The following is a 23,829-nucleotide window of genomic DNA, read 5'->3' as shown; positions in this document are numbered from 1 at the left end:
ACTAATAGAAAAGAATTAATTCGTCCGTTCAAAAACTTAAGGGGGCTAAGACGATTTCTCCAATAAAAAAAATAATAATAAATAAGATAAGAATAAGCTAAAGGCGTTTGTTGAGATTGTTTTTACTGGAGCAATAAAGTCTCTGAACACAAATATAAATAAAGAAAATAAATTACAGCATTGGAGTTTATTCAGACGTTCAGCTTAGTTCTTCATTCCATCGGGTAACTTTTCTAAGATCCGTCAAGCCACATTGGTTAAATATCTTACTGATTTCTTGCTCAGAGGTTACGAATTCATTCAAACATCCGCCAGTTAGACTCGGGATTACCTTTAAAGAATATTTTGCCAGTATCTGCTTATTTATACCAAAGTCAACCATTGATTCGGCCAGTGTGGTCATATTCATAACAAGCTCGTCATAAATGAGTTCGTCCACTTCAGTTAGACGAAAGGAATTCTGCTCTAACCTCAGCTCGACAGTTTTAAAGCCTGGAATAAGTTCTAAATCTGGACGATAGTCGCGTTTCCAGCGACAGTACCTTTTATTTGTGCGGTAGTTGTACCGTTTTAATTCTTCCGATTGTTTGTACAGCGGCATACCTGGCAGTTGTTCGCTGTCACGGTTGGATAAATGAATCGAAGCTGAGCAAGCGTTTAAGACAGCTGAGAGTGAATTAACTGGCCAATAGACAAAATCCCAGGTTAGTTTCTGCACGCCAGCCACGTCGTTAATCAGCGTCTCATGAGTCTGTCCTGGAAGCATCCTAGTGTCATAATCAATAGCGGGAGGTAATAATACAGCTATGTTAAAGGGGAGGCAGGTTCTTAGGAGCTCCATCTCCACAGGTGTCAGAAAGTTGCACGCTCTTCTGCGAAATTCTCCCCATTGAACTCTGACATACTCCAAAGATTTCTGGGGACCCATATTTGAAAACGCTGTAATTAAAGCCTTTACTCGCCGAGGTCGCGAGTTCATATAATTTCGTATTTTCTGTGTAAAGTCAGACAGACTTCCCTTTAATTTCAGTCGACGCTCTTTATCTCGTGCGTTTCTCACTAGACTGACAAGCTCACTGTTGGTAAACGACTTCTCTGGATCAATGGTATAATTAGCAGGCATTCTATCAGCGTGGAGAAGTCTAACGCGGCCTCCTACTCGAGACAATACTTTCGGGCCTTTATCATAATTTGATGGAAGCAGCTCTCCATACTGCTCGGTATGGACACTGTTGTAGTGCTTTATCACAGTTCTGCCATCGCAGATGACACCGGCTTTTTCACACGATTCAATAGGGCACTTCTTCACCCCTCGTGTTATAACAATTCGAAGTTGCTCTTCACCCGTCTGCTCGTCGACAACCCAGCGAACACAATCCTCTCTAACACCCTTAATATAATACTCCGCAGCAGGGCTGGTGCTCTTCGATAATGACGGCTTCGGGATTTTCTGACCAATTTCCTCTTTACCAAGATCTGCTAAGCTGCTAACTGAGCCAACAGCACTGAGACTAGCCAGAATCTCTGTTTGTACATCCATACAAGATATTATAATTCGAAATTCTTGGGGATGACCATCACGTAAATCGTGTCAGCTATACGCATATCCCCTATAAGATCAATTGACGATGATCATGACATAAAACATCACGTGAAGGCCACTGGCTGAGTATCAAATGATGGTGATGAACTGATTTAGAAACTGATATAACCCAGATTTACTCTTTCTATGTCTGCAAGAAGATGAGGGATTGTAGGAAGAATACTAAAGTAGAGGGAAAGACGCTACCGGTGGTTGGAGCTGAACCCCAGTCACCAAAAGCAGGCCAACACTTACAACCTGAAATATCCAACAATATAAATAATATTAATGATCTCATGATACTGTAATAATGTCTAGAGGGACTGCTGTTGTAGAACTGGTCGCTTCTGACCCAATCCAGAAGCCTTGAGTTGTTCTAATACTAGGAATGTTACAATTGTCTGGGGACCCAATCTAATAAATGCAGGGAGCCAGCCTCTGAATGCAAAAAGAATACCCTCTGATTTCACTGCTTTAACGAGAATACCGAAGGCACTATCGCTGTTAGAAGCGGCGTTCATGATTCTGGTTTTCACTACATCAGCAGGACTACAAACTGTAGTAGCTACCAAACCAGCCAGTAAAGAAGCAGAAAAGTGGGTAGATCTCTTCTTCTCATCCATGCCAAAGCCAGATACTAATAAATATTTCATACGGTCATAGGAAACAACCTGAGATGCAGTCATTAGCACACCTCTGACACAGTTGGGGACTAATCCTCGGAATAATGCTTTAGGACCCTCTTCAACAATAATTCTTCGCACTCCGTCAAATGCATTACGATAGTTACGACGGAGTTCTGGTGGACATGATTTATCGTTTTGCATACGGATATTGACAACGTCAGCAGGATTGCCTACAATACCACCAACAAGACCAGAAAACATGGAGATAGGTAATAGTACACTGGTAGAAGGAGGTTTGGACTTGTCTGTGCTGACTGCTTCTTTGAGGTATTCATAGACACCAAATCTTGTTGTCGAGTAAGTAGCTTGTCGCAACAAACTAGCACTAAGTCCTTGATAGATGGCCAATAAGCCTTCGTTCTTAACAACTCCGAGCAAAGTGCCGAACATATTAGCACCGGGTCTAGCAGCAGTCTGCATTCTAACCTTGGCCAAATCTAAAGGATGTGTGCATGAGGCAGCTACCATACTGGCGAAACCGCCATACCAGAATCTAGTGATACCGTTAGTAACCGAAGCGTTTGAAAAATAAGAGGCATCTATCGTTTACACAAAACTTTGTGATATGCGCGACATTATTCCGAGCTGCCCTTGAGAGTTTAATCATTTATGACTAACATACGGTTGATGTGGTTTTTTTGACCCTGTCATTGTATTCGGAGACGACTGTTCTATCAAGTATTCCCCAAAAACCGGAAATACTAGCCGTTTTAAATGCTAGAATGGAAATCTTACGGGGAAGCAAAATAAAAAAAAAAAATTAATCTCACTGGTTATATTAGTTTCACGATATGCAAGATCTTTTTTCGGATAACGGCGGATCCTAGCTTGATTAGGGTGTGCTATAACTAAGCCGTACATTTTGCGGAAAAGCGTGCGGAAATCGGAATTTAGATAGGACCTCAAACCAACTACGACATTTGATATCGTATGGCTACCTCGTGCACAAGCGACTAGTTTCTCCAATAAGTACAAACATAACTCCGGATAGCATTAAACAGAACCTGGAACACTTTTTCCGAACTAAAGATATACGGCTGTTAGTTGTCCGGAGATAAAGAAAACAATTCCTTTTGATAGCATATCGTATGCGATTTACACGGGTGGGGGTCACTACACTGGTGCAGACCCACAAATGTAAGGTCAAAATATCCATCGAATTTAGTATACATACCGGATCTGATGGAGTCCGATATTTACTTTAACCCCGCAGTAGTCAAGTCGAACTTAGTGGATTTGACAACTATCAATAATGTACATTTGCCAACAGTAGTTCATTTACTAGCGGTATTAGTGCTATCCATCTAACGAGAAAGAGAGTCTCTGGCGGCAATGTCCCAGAACCTATAGCTCCTATTGTTTCTCTCGAGTCTAGCAATATCACACCCATGAGAATTATAGAATTATATTTAATCTTATCAACAGTTGGCAGTCACTTTGTCTCTGGAGGCTGTTCGCACTGACTGGTTAAAGGGTGGCCACGTTACAATTTATGAACCGGTTCGAATAGGAGGAAGACTATTGGAAACAATGTCCTATTTCATACTACATATCTAATATTGGTTCCGCAGTCATTGTAATAGTCACCTTGAATAACAATACAATAGAGCCAAGTTTCTTTTTTGCTCACTGCATGGAAACCGCAGATCTACAGACATCATCTAGATAAGGGTTAAGGTTTCGGATCCGAGTCAACGACTACCCCACAAACCGTTTGCTACACAACGGTCCGGTTGCGCCCCGAAAGCGGGTAAGTCTTGAGCTACTTCGGCGTCTCACCTTACCCCTTATCACACCCAAGTACCCACCGACAATGAAAGTCTCTTTCTCCTGAACTTCACTCTCAGAAGAGATGCAACTTGCAAAGAGAATCACTTGAGTGAAGCCAGAGGAAGCTATCAAGTCAAGGAGGAACAGAGTTCCAACCACCAGAAGCACACTCTGATAGATACATCAAATATTACAATAAGTTAAGCAGAAATAGAATATATGTGTCATAATATACATAAGGGCGCGTAAGCGCTAGTACTGGCGATAGCCATTATAATCGATGTTTTCGCTGTATGAGTGCTGAGGATACACCTGGTTATAGTCCTGCTGTGGTCCTTGTGGGTGTGGTCCAGGAGTGCTATTAGCGGACGTCAGGCCAGATCCAGGGCCCACTGATGAGCCGTCCATATTATAATGAGGTTGTTGACCAGGCTGGGGAGTAGAGTGTTGAGACGATGGCTGGTGTGACTGTGGCTGAGGTGTATGATGTGGTGACTGCTGAGCCGAAGGAATATGTTGTTGAGGAGTTGGCTGTTGAGATGGAATCTGTGGTAACTGCTGCTGTTGGTGATGTACTGGTTGTTGGTGAGGTGGTAGGTGAGACGGTTGTTGCTGATGATGTAGCTGTGAGAGCTCTGCTGTATATGTAGGAGTCAGCTCATCATGAGAGACATCTTGTGCTGAATGAGGTAAACCAGACATATTCTGCTCGTCAACATAGCCTGGAATACTACCGGCCTCTTGGTACATATCTTGATAGTTTGGAGGACGACGGTTAGCAGCAAGTGCTTCTTCTCTCGGCACAATATCGATTAAAAAATCAAACATATCTGACTTTTGAAGAGCGCTTGCAATGTCCGAACGTTGTAATGTGCGACGTTTGTTTTCTTCGGCATGAATCCACGCTCGCATGGTCAATTCAGTAATAAATATATCGCAGCCTTTAGCGAACAAAATAGGTGCCTCGGCACTAATCATCTTGACATCTTCGTCGGCTTTCATGACTTTTTTAATTCTTGCTAGAGGAAGCTGGTGAATTTTGAATTTGTGGTCATCGTGTTCAATACTGTTGATAGTATCTTGCCAGTATTGCATCATCAGGTCTTTATGATGACCTGTTAGTCCTTGAGCTACATTCGAAAACGAGTCCGACTCTCCAAGGGGCACACCATCGGCTTCACCATAAGCCACGCTGTCATCCAATGGTGCTTCAGCACCATATTCATCATCTACAATTTCATTCATATCTGTATCTGTATATGTGTTAGTATTAATGTGTCCCAGTACAACACTAGGAACATGATATGGAAAACCACACAATCCACGACCAACATAGACACACGGAAAAAACACAGCCACGACATAAAAGTAGACAAAGTCAATAGAAAACTTTTAGAAGTAGAATAATAAAATATTCATCCCCAGCTGACTGATTATGTCTATGTCCATATCCCGCAAAAGAAATACCAATGGATGAAAGAAAGCAAATTCAAGATCAAAATAATAATAAACGCCATATCCGACTGACTAAGATTGAGTAGAAACAACATCAATGTCAGTGAGATAACTAGTCAGTCGAAGTGTTGTTCCACGTCGTTTTCCACCTTCACCCATACCCGCCATTGCAGCATCACCACCGGGAATACTGCTCGCGTGACAAACCAACCAAACCTCGGAAAGCAAATTACGACTTACTTCGTGTGAAGCAGATAGCAGCACCAGGCCAAAATCTTTATGTCGAGACTAGCGGAAAATATCACGACGTTTAAAGAGTGCAACTGGAGATGACCGATATCGGAATCGAAAATTCAGTTAGCTTCCTGTGATATTTTGGTCTTGGCTGCCGAATTGTAGAACTGGTTGTTTTTGCGAGAAACCCTAACATCGGAGGTTGGAATGGGTTGGGAAGATATGCAAGGAATGTCGACCGAAGCATCTGCAAGCCTTAATTAAAAACGCGTATCCAGATCGCGTTTCTGAACCTCTATCGCGACCGCATCAAAGTCAACATCAACATCACCACACTTAATACCAGTATACACAACCATTCGGGTCCTGATTTATTAAAACAGTACTTTTGTGAATAGTCTGAATATTCATAGGATTATTAGTAAGTGAATTCTAGAGTCACAACCCCCCTGTGCTCGGGCTGGTTCTCCAGAGACACAGTAGCTCCTCGCGAACCATTCGAATTGGTCGCCCACGGTCCCAGTTATCTCCTGCGAAGCTGGAGCCACGGAGTCTGGGGCTCTGCTAGCCAGCCCCCGGAGGCACAAGCCGAGCATCCATTTTTCTAGATCAGAAACGTTAACTAAGATCAGAGACATGTACAGACACAGCAAGCGCCGAGTGTTGGAACGGAACAACATCGTGGGAGATGACTCCACAGTCACGCCGGCAAATTATCCACATAGACTGAGTTTCTATGCTCTACCTCCTTTGGAAGAGATCACACTGGATCAGTTCGAATTGTGGGCGATAGACCGGTTGAAGGTACTGGCAGAGGTCGAGAGATGTATTGTGAATAACATCACGGGCCAGACAATGGAATCGCTACTGAAACCGGTTCTGGCAGAACATTTGCCATTGGGAACACATGGATCTGCCATTGAGAGTGAGAGGAAGAAAGATCACTATTCACATTATATCTTACGACTGGCGTTCTGTCGTAATGAAGATCTACGAGCTAAACTGGTCAGATTAGAGACAGCACTATTCAAGTACCGATTTGCAACAGACGATTCTAATGATAGAAAGTCGTTTATTCAAGATCTCAATCTTGATTGGGAACAAGTGAGCCAGCAAGAAAAAGATACTCTGGCTGCGGAGCTTGCTCATGCCACTGTTCCCTCGCCAGCTATCAACGAAACCTACTTCAAAGTCGACTTCGAGAGAGTTTGCGATCTAGTAGAATCACGTCGAGTACTTGTTAAACGTGGAAAGGCATATGTTCCTAACTCACTGCAACAGTCATTAATTGCAGCGGAATTTTCATCTCGACTGGACCAAGCATTAATGCTCACAGCTCGAGCTCTGCCAAGGTTAGAAGAAGATCAGAGATTAGTACCTGTACTAACTCACTTATCGTCCGGATTTGCCTGGCAGACTTACAGCGGACCTATCTACTCTGATGAAGGCTTTACAGCAGATTCAGTAGCAGCTTTAGACAGAGCAGGACACTTTCCTCTATGTATGCACAATATGCAGCGAGGTTTAGAAGTCAACCAACATCTGAAATATGAGGGCCGAAAACAATACGGTACTTTTCTTCGAGCAATTGGTCTGTCTGTGGAAGAGTCGCTTAAGTTTTGGCGTATGATGTTCAAGAAGGTGACTGATGACAAGTTCAACAAGGAGTACGCATACAATATCAAGCATTCTTACGGCTTGGTAGGTTCAAGGCGGGCATATGAGCCTCAGAATTGTGTTCATATAGGCATGAGCGGTGTTGGCCGTGACGAGATTCACGGTTGTCCGTATAAAGAGTTCTCTCCAGACCGTCTAGCAAGTGAACTGCGAGAAATGGGCATCACCGATACTGCTGAGTTGTCGAAAATCCGCGACCTCACCCAGAAGCATCAGTATAGCATGGCATGTACCCGTGTTTTTGAACTCACACATCAAGGAGGTGAGCCCTCAAAAGAAACTATCATGGCGCCCAATACCTACTTTTCGCTATCATATGAGCATGCCAAAAAGACCGAGCTCTCACAATCTTAATTAATAATATTTATGATATTTACTTTGTAATTTTTCTCCTATTTTTTGGGAGATAGCTGGAAACAACTGAGATAATCATTCCACCCACCGAGAGGAGTAGTAGACTTGGAGCCAAGCCCATCGACCGGCAGTATGGACGTCGAAGATCGCCAGGGTCTTGCCCTAACCGCTATCAATAAAAATTAGCCGTACATGACATTTCTGCAGTGCTATCCAGAAAATTAATTTTTTTCAGCCAGAGCGTTAAAGGTTGATACAACTTACAAATTATTTATTTATTTTATTTATTATGAGAACCAGATCTCAGACTAAGGATGACGACCATGAGTTGTCGTCCGATATTAGTGTGACAAACACGCCTACTAGAAAGACAAAAGCCAACGTTGACTCACCCGCCAAGAAACAACAACAACAGCACGAGCCTGAGTTTTCCATCGATAATGAGGATGACCTTGATAAGCTATTAGCTCAAGCCAAAAAGAATCTGACCACTAAGAAGTCAGAAGCAAGCAAGGCTGTTGATAGCGAGCCTGAGGTGGATATGTTGACAGAGACTTTTGCAAGAGAGAACCAAGGTCCTTCAGCGACATTCAAGGAGATTCAACGATCATGGAAGTTGCTTCCTAAATTAGACCCTGGTTTGGATAATGTTCATACCGTCAAAATCGATCCCAAGTCGAAATCTGTTGTTCGTTTAGTACCTGATGTTTCTCCATCAGCAAGACCACAGTCTTCTTCCACAGCTACATTTCGTAAAATTGTAGATCCAGTGAAGGTAGCCAAACAAGAGAAGGAAGAGCGCGAGTCCAATGCTGGGGATAAATGGTTCAACATGCCTAAGCCTGAACTCACTCCCACTTTAAAAAGAGACCTGAAACTGTTGAAAATGAGAAATGTTCTGGATCCAAAAAGACATTATAAGAAGGATAACTCTCCCTTACCGAAGTATTTCCAGACTGGTACTGTGATTGAGGGCAACACCGAATTCTACTCCGCCAGACTTTCTAGAAAGGAGCGTAGACAAACTATTGCAGATGAAATTCTTGCTGATGTCTCTAGTAAAGCATACTTCAAAAGGAAGTACACCGACATCCAAGGCTCTAAGACGTCTGGCAGAAAGGCTCACTATAAGAAGCTTAAACAGATGCGTAAAAAGCTATAAAGCGATAGTTTGTATTATTTTTGCATTATTACTATTTAATTAATTTCATGCGATTAACGAAGTTATTGATGGCGCCTTTGAGCCGTAATATGCAGTGTTTCACTCTCTTGCTGAAACCTACGTGCCCCTAGGCAAGACGTCAACTTGAGTTACCTGATTATCATGGATATGAGCAGCTAAATGAGAGGCTCATCACGACGTACAGATTAGGATGCAATTGACTCATCAACTTTTTGAAAACGGGCTGGTATTTCTCCTCGTGATAAGAAGATGATAGTTTCGTCATTTGTCCAAGACGGTCCAGCCGTTGGTGACGTTTTGTTTCTATTGAGACCCTCATCTTCAAGACCGTTCTCGATATCCTTACGACTGAGAAATCCAGACCACTCGTGATCCTGACGACATTCATCAACAACTTTGGCAGCCCACGAGCAGAATTCACCGTCTTGTTTGGCACGTGTTTTCTCGCCTATTTCCTTTCCTTCGGCTATCCAGTCGTCTACTTCCGGGAGATTCTTTTTCCTTAGCAATGTTGTAAGCAGCCCAGCTTCTGTGTTGGTGGGGAAATTAGGCAAAGGATAAGCCACTGTCCTTTGCAGAGTTTCGGCATACCCACTTACTGTAGCTGAAAGTGAGGTCAGTTGTGTTAAAATTACATTGAGTTGGCCTTGTAACGCTGGCCATGATGGTAGTGATGCTTGTTGAATCTGTGCTTGAAGCGAATTTAAAGAATGAGTCAGCTGAGCAAGTCGCAATCTAAGCGACTCCAATGCAGTTACAGGCACCCCTGACAAGTCAGGTTGCACAGACGATTGTGCCGTATCCATCCTTCTCCGTCTGGTGAAATATCATAGAAATTCAATCATAAGTTCAGGTCCAGTTATAGATGTATCTCAATAACCGGTATTTTTTGATAGTCAAGCTCAGTGCACTTATCTCACTAAACTTTCATCCTTTGGTAGCAGATAAATTTCGACTCCATGATACTCCACTTAAGTTTCAAGCATAGATTAGAGATATATCAAAGATATATCAAAATTAATCTTTGATTGTTACCATGAACGTAATTGTTATATTGGTCAAATGATTCTCTATGCAAGTTGTATGCGAGATCTTGGACCCTGCATATTGCGATGGCATTATGTTCGTGAACATGGATAATATATATTAGACATTACCCCCAATAATATTTAACTTCCATGGAACTTAATTGAATCATCTTTTAAATTTGGAGATACCAAATTGGTCTAGTTGGGCAATCGTCAGCTTAAATAAATGAAATACGCATCGCTGCTAACATTTACAAGTCTCATACCAATAACTTTTATTGGTGCGTTTGCGATAGATTGCGTAAGTAAGAAATAATTTCCAAGAGACAGAGCTCTATTAACAACGTTAGGATTCTATCAGTCAAGAGAAATGTTTGGAGACATTCAATCAATCTCTGGACAGCTGTCACAATGATACTAATTGCAGGTGCTTAACGATAATCAGTGAAAAGAACTCATGTCTCTCGTTATGTGACAAGAGCCAGCATTCAAAATTGATTCATCTATATTTAGAAAATAACTGTGAACGGCTCATGTCTGATAAAAGTGGTATCGAACGAAAAAATATTGAGGTTTCAGCTGCTGCCAATGTCGTCCGGTTCGAAGGAGATTCTGCATATCAACACAAAGATGACATGATAAAATCGCCCGGCTTTCTGGACAATCCTGTTCTACCAGATTTGAAACCAGAAGATGACTATTTTTTAGCAGATGTGAGAAAACCTTCAAGTCACCCAGGTTTGAGCGGTTTAGACATATCCCAATCTCAGCAGGGTCGATTTGTCGAACAAGCCCCTACTCCTAGGAACCCTGTCTCAAGTCGGAATGAGATTGCCGTTGACCGTTACAATCCTAATCCACAGCTTAGTGGTAGGATTAGGCCGGTATTAGAAAACCCACGAAATTCGCTTCCCATGTACGATGAGAATGAGGTCATTGTACAGAATCCCAACGATTTGCTTGAATACACATTCAATGATATAAATCCCCCGACAAGATACGAAGAGAGTGGTAGCTTTTTCTATCCAGATGACCAAATACTTGGAAGTGAATATCCTATTCAAAATGAAATTACCGATTTCACTGACCAAATGTATGATAACCAAGATTACGTTATCAATGATGGTCTTATTGACAACTACTTGGGTGATTTTGAAATGGAGTACCCAACTGGCCAAATCGATCTTAATCCAAGCGACATTTATGACAACAGAAACAGTGCAGGAAGGCTTAATGACAGGATTTCTCGTCAACGTCTTGTCGAAAATTCAATAGATTCGGGTCAGCCCGACAATGACTACAAAGAAACCCGGCAACTGCCAAATATGCTTGAAAACTCTTCTCCATCTCGATCGCCTCCTCGTATCCAAGTAAAAGAAAGCGTGGATAATGCTAAAGAATACGCCCCTGAACCTTTGTTTGAGTACATGGATCAATTGTCAGATGATTCGGTAGAATTTTCAGAATCGACCTCAAAAGAATTTGAGCGTGAGAAAGATATTGAAAGACACAGAACTAGACAAGATAGTGTTTCCCTAAAGAAGTTTGACAATGGGGATTATTTCGACGATAGTCGTAACTCGTACCAAAGTGGAACAAACTGGGAAAAGGCTAATAGAGGGCATCGCATGGATGAATTTGGTGATGTCGACCAAGACAAAGAAGAAGGAATCCCAGATGACTTCTATATAGGTGGCGATGACGAAGATGACGATGATAGCATTGGTAGGTATCTCAAGTCAGGAAGAAATAGATATGATGATATTGATAGGTTTGAAGAGGATTATAGCCCATTCCGACAAGTTCGTCCACATGCCAGCAGAAACAGATTTATAGATGAAGAAGAGGAGGAAGAAGAGATCATGTCAGAAGATGACGATACCGAGCCAACATTTCTCAATCGAATCAAGAAAAAGCTAGGATGGCTACCTGTAAATGTTCTCGCTGTTTCAGATACTGGTTTATACGATCATGAGAATTTAGCAAATCGTGACTCAACTTCGACATCCTATATTAACTTCTCAAGCCCAATCGCTGCTATGGTGTTGCTTAACAATAGTGCTACACCTTTGGAAGCAAATGTGGATACTTTGGCACCTACTGATGGTGTACTAATGGAAATAACAATAACAACTACATCAATAATCCGAGTATTACCCTCCGCCGAACCTGAGTCGAAGCCAACTGAAACAGTCGAGGATGATGAAATGAAGAACTTATCAGAGAAAGAAAAATTGGCCAGGAAACTAGAAGAGGATAAACTTAGAAGCTTGAAATCACAACTTAAATCAGAAAGGTCAGCAAAATCGCGTGAGACTGCCGGCACGGGGCAAAACATGAATTCCAAACCCGCCAAAACTACAACATCGTTGTATTCGGCAGCTGCTACATCAGATACATCAGGGACGGCCGAAATAGACTCCACCAATGATGGAAAAGGCAATGCTGTGGCAAGAAAAAATCCATTTTTTCAAGTCGGCCACACTTATTCCAAGACAGCGGCAGTTTCTGGTGCAGCTCAGAAACAAGTGGCTCTTTCAGCAAAAGTATTCGGCATGGTTGTGATCAGTGGAGTATTGCTGATCAATAGAGTTATATAACTTCTTTGACATCTAGGTAATTCGTGACTTCTGTATATTCGCAAGTTTCTGATGGCAATGTAAACAGCCTAGATATTTCACTTTCGTTAAACAATATATCAAACATGAATGAGACAACTATATACACAAAAGCTTATACGAACTATTATATTCTTTGAATGAGATACTTGAAACTAATACGAGTCACTTCATTTCTTCTCAAGAGACTCATCCATAGAAGCACACGTGAGATTGATACCCTCTTCCAAACTAGTCTGAGGAGCATATCCGAGGACTGTCTTTGCTTTGGTAATATTATAGTACCTAACAGCACAAGTAGTGCGAACTCTGAAAGGAGTCAAGCCAGGCTCCTTACCGAGCAGAGATGAAAAAAATTCAGACACATAGCCAATAGCGATTCCCACGGATCTGGGGATAACAAATGTTCTTTCAGCAACCAGACCATCGTAGTTCCATACAGCACGTCCCAGAGACCAGAAATAAATTGGCGCATCGTTAGTGATAAGGAAGCACTCACCTCCCACCTTGTCGGCTTCCTTGGGGTCTAAAATTTTTTGGGCAGCCAAAACGTGTGAGTACGCAACGTTTCCAACGTAAGTGACATCAAAGAGGTTGAGGTTGTTTCCCAGCTGGATTTTATGTTGGCCCTTCTGGCCCATAGCTCTCAGAGCAGGAATCATTTGTCGATCTCCTGGTCCAAAAATACCTGCTGGTCGAATAGCAGTAGTACGGAATTCAGGACTATCGGCCTTGAGAACCAACTCTTCAGCAATTTGTTTGGTAAGGTTGTATGCATCCATGGATTTTGCTGGGAAGGGATGTGTTTCGTCAGCGTTGTATAGGTCATCTCCATTAAACAAAACACCTGCAGAAGAGGTATATACTAAAGCAGGAACCTTGAGCTTTTTAGCACAGGCAATTAAGTTCTTGGTACCGTCCACATTAACCTTGTAGTAAATAGCAGATCCCATACCGTGAACAGGTGATGCAGAATGGACGATAACTTCTGGACTGATTCTAGAAATAACTTCACTAACATCAGTAGGAGATGTCAAGTCACCGATATGGACATTGATTTGAGATGGGTTGAACTTATAGAAATTAGGAGAGACTTTGGGTAGTTCACGAATATCAAAAACGTGAATTTCGGGACGAGGCGACAGATTCCAGAATTGGTCAATAAGATGCAGGCCCAAGAACCCACAACCACCAACAAGAAGAACCTTCTTGGCAGGAATAGACAGAGGTTGAGTAGACATTTGAGCGAATGTGCCTACAGTGGATCTGAACTGATACGATATCGTGACTCCTGAATCCAGTCTCGTGAAGCATACACATACTGAAATATTTCAGCCGTGCATCAACGTGAACGAGGGGGGCTCTATTCTGGTCATACGAAAGTCCTGGTTCAGATTTGAGTCAGGAAGATAGAATTTCGTAGAAATCTAATTAGTATTACATACGATATGAGAGTACTCAAGAGCATAAATATAGACTAGGATCAGAGACTGGTAAAGGTAAATACATCCTCTTTAAAGTTCTTGACAGCCAGATTCTCCGATGACGACAGTTGATGAACTGTGCCCTGAGCCAAAAATGTAGAATCAAAGTTGAAAGAGCTCTTGTAACGGTCTTTTTCATTTGTCGTGGATGCCAGTGACCCTATATTTGAAGTAGAAGTGGTGTTTACTGATGCTTCAGTGGTCTTTGTGACCCCATTTGTAGGAAAACCATTTGTCTTGGAACTGGGGAAGAGTGGTTTGGCGGGAGATATGATGTTCTGTGGTGTCGACTTTTCAATTGAGGAAAATACAGATGGTGGATCTACTGGATGTGTGTCTTTGCTGGCAGAAGTTGCAATAGTTGTAGATGAAACAGACGGCGAGGAAAACTTAAACAAGCGGGGTGGAGTTGGTGCATTGTGAGGGATTGCTTCCCGGGCCGCTGGAGACTCCGGGCTCGCGACAATGGATTCTCTCAGATTAGACCTCTTTGCGGGTTTATATTGTTCTGGAAATCCTGACGAAGATTTCTGTGTCGAGGCGAAAGACGACCCAAGAACTGGTTTTGCAGCTGGTGAGGTTGTAGAATTTACTGACAGAGATGTTGGTTTGGTAATCTCAAGCTCCTTAGCTGCACTGGCAGTAGTCACAGGCGAAGACGGTGTTGCTTTTGGAGTGGAGTTACTGCTGTTAACAGTCGCTGTAGAGGCAGACGAGCCAAAACTTTTTGACGACTTTTTCGTCAGATTTGGATTTCTGGGAGTAGATTTGTGGGTTCTGGATGCATATGGATTAATAAACGGCTTGACTTCAGGCGCGGGTTCTTCAGACTTCTTCTGGTTGTCTCCAGCACCAATAATTGATAGTAAAGCTGAAGCTGTGCTACTAAGCGGCTTAGGACTAGGTTTCGGTTCTGATACTAACTGTTCTGATGCAGTTTGAGCTTCCGACTCATCTACTTGTGAGTTACTGTCAGTATCGGACCGAACACTGGGAGATAACGATCCAGCTCTAGAACCAATTCTGGAGCCACTGGGGCTACGACGGAAAGAGCTACCTGCACCGGGTCTATAGGGAGTGGGAATAGAATGATAGTGCATCGCATTTGAGCGAGAACTGATAGTTTCCCTTCCATTGGATGAAGCATGGACAAATCTGCTATAAGGTGTTGAGCGCTTCGATTGGCTGAATAATGGACTGTATGGTTCACCTGAAGAGGGAGAATCACTTCGTGACGGGGTGGAGAATCTCAAACTAGACCTGGGTGTTTTTGTGGGGGTAGAAAGTACTTTTGAAGGAGCCAATTGTCCCATCGTTGTTGATTTTGTAATCCGCCTATCTACAGATGGAGACTGATTTATATCAGATATAGCAGACAAGTCTGAGAGTGTAGAAGAATGGGGAATTCGTAAGGAAGGGCTTGTGCCCAAATCTACCTCCGACTTGGAAGATGAAGGAGGTACGCTGAGTCTTACACCTCTCTCGGCTTCAAGTGGAGATTGATTCACTGAAGTTACTCCGTTTTGTCTCATCAGGGACAAAACACCTTCCATTTCAATTTCAGTCAAGCGCCTGGACCCAACTGAACGGAAGAACTCCTGAAGCTTCTCATTTGGGCTGGCAGTTTCCCCACTTTCAGACGATAATCGCCTTGAACCACGCTCAAAAGGATTCTCGGGCGATGGAAAACTGAATACACTTTGAGATCCAGAACTGATACCAGACTCTGCATTGAGACCCGTATCGTGTTCATTAAGACTATCTTCATCTTCATTCATATAATCATTGCCATTTCCACCTTCAGTCTCCGGTTGCCGATTGCTCGTCTGTACATTTTGACGAGAGAAAAATTTCGCTGGCGACAGTAGACCCTTTACTCGAGAAAAAAAGTTGCTAGGTGATCCACCAAATAAGGATGGGGTCGAATTTTGAGCTTCTGTTGAACTCTGTTCGCCGGTACTACTAGCGGTAACAGAAGCTTCTCCAGCGTTCCCTGATTGTCGACGATCATAAGGCGTTCGGCTTCGTAAAGCTGACAACCTAGGGGTTGCCATCTTACCAGGAGGCTGGTTTCTCTGTCGATACGAACTCATCCTGATAGAACACGACCTTAACGATCTAACTCAAGTACCTCAAGATACTGTTAAATAGTACATCCTTCGAAAAATATATTGCAATATGTATTTGATATCATGCGCTACCGCGGCTATGCATGTATGCAGGGTTCAAGATAGCTAGATACACTGGTTGTCTTAGACTTAATTCCTCGTTGGGTTCATGTAAAAAAAAAAAAATTCTTATTGTGCCTGAAAGGCAAAGGCAAATATAGCGCTAATGGCTTTGAAACCAAAATATATACAGAGAATTGCGGCATTGGTAAGAACAATGCCGACAATAATATCCGTGTTGAAGAGATTATCTAGCCTCTCCCAATCTATATTCATAATTTTATCGTAGACCCAATTACTTTTGGTCTGATAGCTTTGAGTAGAGACCGACAGAGCTGTAGTAGATTTCTCACGCTCTTTCTGACGCATGAATTCGGCTCTTGGAGGGAGAGCACTCACTGGCTCATCACTGAGCTCCTTTTTTGCTCGTTCCTGATGCTGTTTCCATAAAGCACGATTCCTTGGATCCCTTTTTTGGCGAACAATATCAGCAAAAATGTCCCAATGACGTTGGCGACGGTGCTCCGCTTGTGGGTCAAAATCTTCACCTGTAGATGATGTATAAATAAGTGTGAAAAATGGTGTGGGAGTTTGTCTTAAAACATCCAGAATCTTTGCATCGTTCAGTTGAAGAGTTCTAATTCTCTCCTCCTCACTTTCTGGCAGTGGATCAAACTGCATCTTTATAATTCTTGGACGTGTATCACGATACTCTGCTATAGGCGGGTCAACTGAAAAGTTAGTGGTTAAGAACGGTCATGAATAGCCATTCGACAAATAATCAGTCTCTCCACTGACATACTACCAGGACCCTATTAATATTTGCCATATAAATGATCGCTGCTTATATCAACCCATCATGTACTTACTAGTCATGTCTGCTACTATAATCTCCGCCTGACACCTCTCTACCAATAAATTCTCAATGCTCTTAGTATCAAGAGGACCGTCTAGTCGTGGAAAGGAACCTATAGTGGCAGATTGAGTTAAAAATTTCCGCAGTTGCTCCCAAAGAATGATATCATAGCGAGTCCATAACTCTTGGAAATCGCTCACTTTCAGTCCAGGTTGATCAATTATAAGATACTCATCAGAAGGGCACTGACCATTCCATTTTGTAAGGATTTCATCTACAGCGGCTAATGATGTTAACCCTCCGTTCCTTGATTTTCTTAATTCTGCAATTTCACCATGAACATCATGAATTCTCACGAAATTGTTAGTAAGGGCCTTAGCAGATAATGGTGACAAATTCTCTTCTTACTCTTTGTATGATGAAACAATCAATGGAAAGCTTCGCACCAATTCGCTATCATTAGCGTTGCTATCTTCGCTTGCTAATACAAATGATACCAGCCAGATGAACCATGCAATTAATCCTCTTTCAAATGGTCTCATTTTCGGGATCCACCAGAATCAAAATATGGTCATGTAAGCAATGATCTAAGTTTAGCACTACGGATATAGTTGAAAAGATAAAATCACGTGATGCAAAAGATAATGCATAACGTCCGTCAAAAGATTCAAGCAGACCTTGAACATGTCAGTTGTCGATATCAATAAATAATATAATACATATACGTCCATACACATCTTAAAGTATATAAACATGGATGGTATAGTCCTCTTCTAGTTCAGTATCACCCACAACACCGTCCAGGTCTAAAGGTTCCTCGTCAAAATCAAGTCGAATCTTGGTATTCTGTGGTAAGTTTTTATTACGGAGATAAAAGTCCACAAGCTTCGAGATCTTGGTTTCGCTATTGACTCTAACTTCAAACTGAGCGTTATCCTTATCTTTGAGTCTGACTCTGAAATAAGCAGGACCCAAATTATCAGGTTTTTGCAATTCTCTCGTATCCGTTTGTGTTGAAGTACTTGCCAAAATTGCTTGCAAAGTGTAATTTTCTTCACTTAGCAGTCTTTCAACACTACTCTTTTGTTTATTGTCATAGTCAAATCGAGACATAATATTAATACTCATCACAGAGTTGGCATTCGTAATTCCTAGAGAACTGGGTGTCACAACATCTTCATTTAGTACAGTGTCATTCCAAACAAGCACGGCAGTTTCTATCAACAATTCAATAGCCTTTGGTTCAAAATAGTTCAGTCGATTTTCTACGCAATGTTTAGTATACAATATTTTCAGCACACCAAATGGCTCGTTGCTCTTCATGGTCATTACAGTTGACCTGCAATTGCCCAGTTCTGGCATGTCGCTTGATATGTTTACAGATACCTCGAACACATTTTCAACTTTCTTTCGCTTCAACGCTCTCAATTTTAATTGTTGAATTGTATTGAAGGGATCGTCTGTAGGGTCCACTACTGATCTTTTGGCTCCTGATACGTCGGGCGGAGTGGAATCCTCTACGATTTCAATGTCACTCGACGTATTGTCCGAGTCATCCAGAATAATAACAGTATCAGCTGCCTTCTTAGCTTGCGTAGTAGCAGCCCGAGTAGCTGGTCTGCTTTTAGATATCGGCTTGGTATCAAATGACACCATTGACTGAGGCTCAAATCCAGGTTCCCTGGCAGTTTTATTACCATTAACAAGTATCGAGCGCGAATCTGACAACATCGTTGGCTGGGCTGAAATATCGCTTTGACCCGCTAACTTGGACAGTTCGCTTTCAACAGATCCAATAGATTTAGATATCAAACTTTTGTCAACCTTCTTATTCATACTTGCGGTTGCTTCTGGTTTGATTTCTGACTCTTCCACTGCAGTCTTTTTATCATCAGGTTCATCGTCATCATCATCTATCGAGAACCTATGAGCCATGCTAAAAAAGCCGCTGTCTGATTCAGTAACTGAGGGTGTTTTTTTGGCGGCTGGCCTCAGCTTCCTGCGTTGCTTCCATTTTGATAATTTGGGTTTTTCTGGACCTGGATCAGTTGTAGGTTGTGTTGTTACTGGCGCTGCCCGCTCTTCTGCCGATTCCGGCGATTCTGTACCGTTAGTTGGCGTTGTCATCGACCCATATGCTGACTGCACTCCTTCTGTTTTGTCTGTAAAAAACAAATTAATATTCTGTGATAATGCAGTGCATTCAGTTGTTCTCAGGGTGCTAAGTCATCAGCATTCCGTTGTTGTGATGATGTTGATTATCTGCAAGTTATTGATGTAAGTAAGGCCAATAAACATTGGTGATGTATACGGTCAACTTTCAACGACGAATGCGGCTGAGTTACAGGAATATGAACCCTGCATTAATATATGCAACGATACTTGTGATTAGGTTGCAGGATAATAATATTCCAGGCAAGACTTGAATACTTATTCATCAAGTGAGTGGACATAGCATTCACACATCAATCCTTAGTTTTGTAACACCTTTTGAAGGCTCTGTTTAGGTGCTTAGTATCTTGCACAGAGAGCCACGAGATCAGGGTGACGATAAACGCAATAAATATTATATTAAAAATAAAATAAAAAGGGAGAAGCATTTACTAAGCAAAGATATTTGAATACCATCGTGGAAGAATAAAATGAGCATCGTATTCTCCAACTCGGATACACTCGCGTTCGCATAGCCATTTTAACGCAGTGGTTGTTTCCTCATAAGTTAATACAAGAGACATCTTTCTATGAAGGGCCACACTCGAAATACCAGGACGGAATGTTACCACCATGAGAATCTGTTTGAGAACTCTTGCCCAGATATCCTCATTCAAAGTACCAATAACACTGGTCCAAATATACTGACAGCCCGAGCCCAAGGGAGGAGGGATTTCCGGTCGAACAAGCTTCGTTAACGACTCTTCGTGAGATAATAGACCACGGATGATAATATCACTATCCAACTTCTCCTTATCTATAATACGTGAAGTATAACCTGACAGCATGATATTCGTTAAAGTGTTGATGCGCACCAGATCCACTTTTCTATAGCATATCAGATCAAGCAGAGCTACTAGTGAACTATCAGGGGCAGTTCTCGACATAATCATACCCTTGGACGATTCGAATGTAGAAATCAGTTTGTTTTCAAACTCAGTTGCTTCATGAAACATGCCATTTCCAATACGCAGATCGAGTTGTGCATTAAACTTATCAGAAAATAAGTAATTTCGACCAGGAAGAACTTTTTCTTTGTCCCGTGGCAAGTAAACAATTGACCTATCTGCTTCAAGCTCTTTAACAGCTTTGATCGAGGTCTCAGCACCATGGCTAAGAAGAATGTCCTTAGAAATATTTGCGTCATAAATCCGATGACTCGTGGCAATAGTTCCTTTAACAGCTTGTTTGGCTTTATCAGTTGGACTGGTCTCTGGGAGTAAACTAGCAGGGTCGTATCCAAATGGAGACTGTGTCATAAGCTCGTCCGTCTTCACCATAGATGTGGAATAGTATAAAAGGTCTATTGGATCTCTTGCATGATCTGCCTCAATTGAAACAAGTTCATAGCCCTGTTCTATACCCTCATCATTATCAAGGAGCCATGGAACAGGCGAGATTTCGAGCTCATTTTCATTGGCTTTCCAAAAATCAGCATAGAATCCAACATCATAGTCATTGTCGTGCACCAGGGGTAGCTCTCCATTTTCGTAGCTCTTGAGGAATAGATCCTCCCATCGTTTCATTGCTCGACCAACCTGTTTCCTACCCCCATATCTATCTCTGAGACTGGGCCACTTTGATTTAGCTGTTGAAGGCAGCATATTAGGGAAAGCAGTCACTACCTTTTCCCAATCAATAGACCCGAGTGACGTCGAAAACATCGATCGTACGATAATGACAACTCTATAGAGTCTTTCATTATCAACTTTGCTTCGTCTACCTTTTTGCAACGACCGTCTGATTCTTCCAGTTACTGGATCAAGGTTCTTATGACGACGCTGTGGCTTAGGAGGAACATAGTTTGGCAAGAATTCAAGAGCTTGGTATCCTTCTCCGCCCACAGAAGTAGACTGTTCGTTCGATGGCGGGTTGTATGGTCTGATCATTAAAATATTCTTATCGATAGCACTTTCCTTCTTCGATACACGGCGCGCTTTAGCAGGTCGTTCGGCGTCAGCTGTTGATTTGGGTGGCACAACTTCTCTTGGAGTTGGCGGAACTCGGGGCTCCCGTCGAACTGCCACGGGTCTAGATCTTTCGGATTTCCTGGATTTGACTTTAGTACTGTCTACCTGTTTCAGACGACTGGCTCTAATATGTCTTACAAATAAGTCATCTTTGCTCATTGAAATTCTCGGGACTGGCAGTATGGTAGGCGCTCGCTTTTTGACGCCTTCTGCTATGCTGGCTTTTAGCTTGCGGATTTCCTCGCAGTCGGGATCAATCGATGGTAGGAATAGAATTTGCTTTGAGCCAGGAGACCCCTTTGCAGGAGCGTCCTTATCTTTAGGCACGCTGAGTAGAATTTCATGAAGGTCGTTATTGGCCAACATGTGAGTAACAACGCGTTGTACCGTCTTACGATCAATGGTACTTCCCTCTTTCTCAGAAAACTTTGCTGCAATGAGATTTTGCAAGTGAGTACCTCCTTCAACGACACCATTCTTGTCCTCCAAAATAGACATAATCTGTGCCTTGCGCTTTATGAGCGCGAATGATAACTCAGAACTTGGTGCCTTTGGTTTGGGCTTGTAACGTTTTATTGTATTTGAAGAATTAGCCAGCTCTTCAGCATCCCCTGGTGTTGGCCCGCTTTCGGATGGTGCCGTGGAATTAATTTGTTCTCCCGTAGTACTAGTGGCAGCCGGAGTATCAACTGTAGGCCCCTCTCTTACTTCTGGCTGGAATCCGGGAGTCAAACTAGGAGTGGTAGGAATAACAGGAATATCAGGCACTGGCGTAGTATAAATGCTTGAATTAGCACTGTGGTCGTCGTCAGGTTCGGCCTTTACTTTGATTGATGTAGTCCCCTCGACATGTGGAGAAGTTGGCTGAACAGGAACACCTACGTCCACACGAGATACAACTGCAGAATCTACATTGTTTTGAGCAGTGTTATCTATTGGTGTAACATCCGTGCTGACCTGATCCAGGTCTCTCTCTTCTTCACCATCGGTCATAACTTGCTCTCTATCATTAAAGGCTGATGATGTTTGGGAACTGGTCTCACCCCTCAGTCCTACCAACGCTGCGGCTGCTTCATCGGCAGCATCTTGTGTCAACATATCTTCTTGGATATTTACACTTTCTGCACTTGCTCTATCAACTCCCTCTTCTATCTTGACTTCAGCCTCCTTACTTGCTCTAGTTGCACGAACTTTCCCAGATTTCGAAAGTTTGACAGGTGGTTGGTCACTCTTGTCTTTTCTTGGTCTACCTCTTTTCCGTGGCGGTGCGTTGGGATCCACCGCTACATCGCTTTTGCGTGGTCTACCTTTTTTCTTTCCAGTACTCGTTTCTGGTGGTCTCGGTGCAGCATTAATAACAGCGTAGTCGCCAATCTTGCCTTTTTCTCCGTGGAACAATGGTACGACATTACCTTCGTTATCTTGACGAACTTCTACTAATCCTGGCAGAGCGGATGACAGCTTCTTGTCTAAAGCGCGTAGAGACTTTGCAGCTCCCGTGAGATTTATCTCCTTCCATGTCCCCCAGTTCTCCTCCGGAGTTTTGCCTCCGTATGCAAAATAACCTGGCTGGGAAAAGTACCGATAGAACTTCATACGAGCAGAGAAATCAATACCACGAATAATTGTCAAATGCTCCAAGTTTTTAGGAGGAACAATGGGCTTCTTCTTCTTACCAGCAGATTTAGAAGCAGTGGCGGGTTTATCAGAGAGTGTATCCAGTATTCTAGCAAAAATTCGGCTATAATTACTTCCCACAAGATTACTACCTAGATCCATGGCGGGAATGCCAAACTCACCTCCAGAATTAATACAGTCATAGATCTGATTTTCTAGAGGATAGAACTGATTGAAAAAGATGTACTTCTTGTCAGATTGATCGGGAATATAGCCGTCTTCATAAATTTTGACCAACGATGAAGAATCTATCTGAGACACATCTGGAGCGTCTGCGCTATCACCACTTCTCTCTCTGGTCCCAGAAGTAACATTTGAATCTGCTCCTTGACCGATTTTACCCTTCGCAGGAGTTGAAGTCTTTGAAGATGTAGTGTCTGTGGTGGCACCAGCAGCTGTGGTACCTGTTCCATCAGCGTCAGGCTCCTCATCGATTTCGGCAAAATCGCTATCATCAGATAAATCCGACTCCAAATCGCCTTTGTCGTCAGACTCTGGTAAATCCTTGACAAACTTAATACACCTCACTTTATATACCTTCTCTCCTTTATCGCTCTGTGTATGTACAATAACTCTCTTGACGTATCCCTGAGATTCTAGAACCCTTACTGCTCTTGCAAATATAACAAATTGACGATGAGTTTTCTCGAATCCCAGCTGAACTTTCAGCTCCTGATGCTGTCGCAAGCCATTACGAGCTTCTTTAACTGCTGAAACAATCGAATTTCGCAGCTGTATGATATCTACACCAGCAGCTCCTCTTGCACTAGAGTCTTTTCTATTTCCAGTGATGAATTTCCTGTAAACCACTAAATGGGTAGTTATTCCTTTACTAAGCATCGGAAATCGCTGAACCAATCCTAGATCCGATAGCAT

At 42.5% G+C, this 23,829-nt stretch overlaps 9 protein-coding genes across 9 annotated transcripts; 2 read left to right on the top strand and 7 right to left on the bottom strand.

The window, feature by feature from the left end:
• Positions 1 to 1,896: 1,896 nt before the first annotated feature.
• DIC1 (Dic1p) lies at positions 1,897 to 2,736 on the bottom strand (the record flags this gene model as incomplete). Its single annotated transcript, XM_018879781.1, has 1 exon — positions 1,897 to 2,736. One exon carries the CDS (start codon positions 2,734 to 2,736, stop codon positions 1,897 to 1,899), a length of 840 nt encoding a protein of 279 aa, XP_018737663.1.
• A 1,554-nt stretch (positions 2,737 to 4,290) lies between these two features.
• HAP5 (Hap5p) lies at positions 4,291 to 5,283 on the bottom strand (the record flags this gene model as incomplete). The annotated part of the gene is made up of 1 exon (XM_018879779.1): positions 4,291 to 5,283. One exon carries the CDS (start codon positions 5,281 to 5,283, stop codon positions 4,291 to 4,293), a length of 993 nt encoding a protein of 330 aa, XP_018737662.1.
• A 1,080-nt stretch (positions 5,284 to 6,363) lies between these two features.
• PRI2 (DNA primase subunit PRI2) lies at positions 6,364 to 7,758 on the top strand (the record flags this gene model as incomplete). Its single annotated transcript, XM_018879778.1, has 1 exon — positions 6,364 to 7,758. The coding sequence occupies one exon, from the start codon at positions 6,364 to 6,366 to the stop codon at positions 7,756 to 7,758; it is 1,395 nt and encodes a 464-aa protein (XP_018737661.1).
• A 289-nt stretch (positions 7,759 to 8,047) lies between these two features.
• Positions 8,048 to 8,920, top strand: FCF2 (Fcf2p; the record flags this gene model as incomplete). The annotated part of the gene is made up of 1 exon (XM_018879777.1): positions 8,048 to 8,920. The coding sequence occupies one exon, from the start codon at positions 8,048 to 8,050 to the stop codon at positions 8,918 to 8,920; it is 873 nt and encodes a 290-aa protein (XP_018737660.1).
• A 206-nt stretch (positions 8,921 to 9,126) lies between these two features.
• MED8 (Med8p) lies at positions 9,127 to 9,747 on the bottom strand (the record flags this gene model as incomplete). The annotated part of the gene is made up of 1 exon (XM_018879776.1): positions 9,127 to 9,747. One exon carries the CDS (start codon positions 9,745 to 9,747, stop codon positions 9,127 to 9,129), a length of 621 nt encoding a protein of 206 aa, XP_018737659.1.
• Positions 9,748 to 12,757: 3,010 nt separating this feature from the next.
• Positions 12,758 to 13,828, bottom strand: ERG26 (sterol-4-alpha-carboxylate 3-dehydrogenase (decarboxylating); the record flags this gene model as incomplete). The annotated part of the gene is made up of 1 exon (XM_018879775.1): positions 12,758 to 13,828. The coding sequence occupies one exon, from the start codon at positions 13,826 to 13,828 to the stop codon at positions 12,758 to 12,760; it is 1,071 nt and encodes a 356-aa protein (XP_018737658.1).
• Positions 13,829 to 16,368: 2,540 nt separating this feature from the next.
• Positions 16,369 to 16,920, bottom strand: AWJ20_2804 (uncharacterized protein; the record flags this gene model as incomplete). Its single annotated transcript, XM_018879774.1, has 1 exon — positions 16,369 to 16,920. The coding sequence occupies one exon, from the start codon at positions 16,918 to 16,920 to the stop codon at positions 16,369 to 16,371; it is 552 nt and encodes a 183-aa protein (XP_018737657.1).
• Positions 16,921 to 17,833: 913 nt separating this feature from the next.
• AWJ20_2803 (uncharacterized protein) lies at positions 17,834 to 19,222 on the bottom strand (the record flags this gene model as incomplete). The annotated part of the gene is made up of 1 exon (XM_018879773.1): positions 17,834 to 19,222. The coding sequence occupies one exon, from the start codon at positions 19,220 to 19,222 to the stop codon at positions 17,834 to 17,836; it is 1,389 nt and encodes a 462-aa protein (XP_018737656.1).
• A 476-nt stretch (positions 19,223 to 19,698) lies between these two features.
• On the bottom strand, positions 19,699 to 23,829 carry TFC3 (transcription factor TFIIIC subunit TFC3; the record flags this gene model as incomplete). The annotated part of the gene is made up of 1 exon (XM_018879772.1): positions 19,699 to 23,829. The coding sequence occupies one exon, from the start codon at positions 23,827 to 23,829 to the stop codon at positions 19,699 to 19,701; it is 4,131 nt and encodes a 1,376-aa protein (XP_018737655.1).

This window comes from Sugiyamaella lignohabitans, chromosome B (assembly GCF_001640025.1).
Source record: "Sugiyamaella lignohabitans strain CBS 10342 chromosome B, complete sequence".
NCBI classification, from domain to species: domain Eukaryota; kingdom Fungi; phylum Ascomycota; class Dipodascomycetes; order Dipodascales; family Trichomonascaceae; genus Sugiyamaella; species Sugiyamaella lignohabitans.
This window is presented reverse-complemented; position numbering and strand designations above follow the sequence as displayed.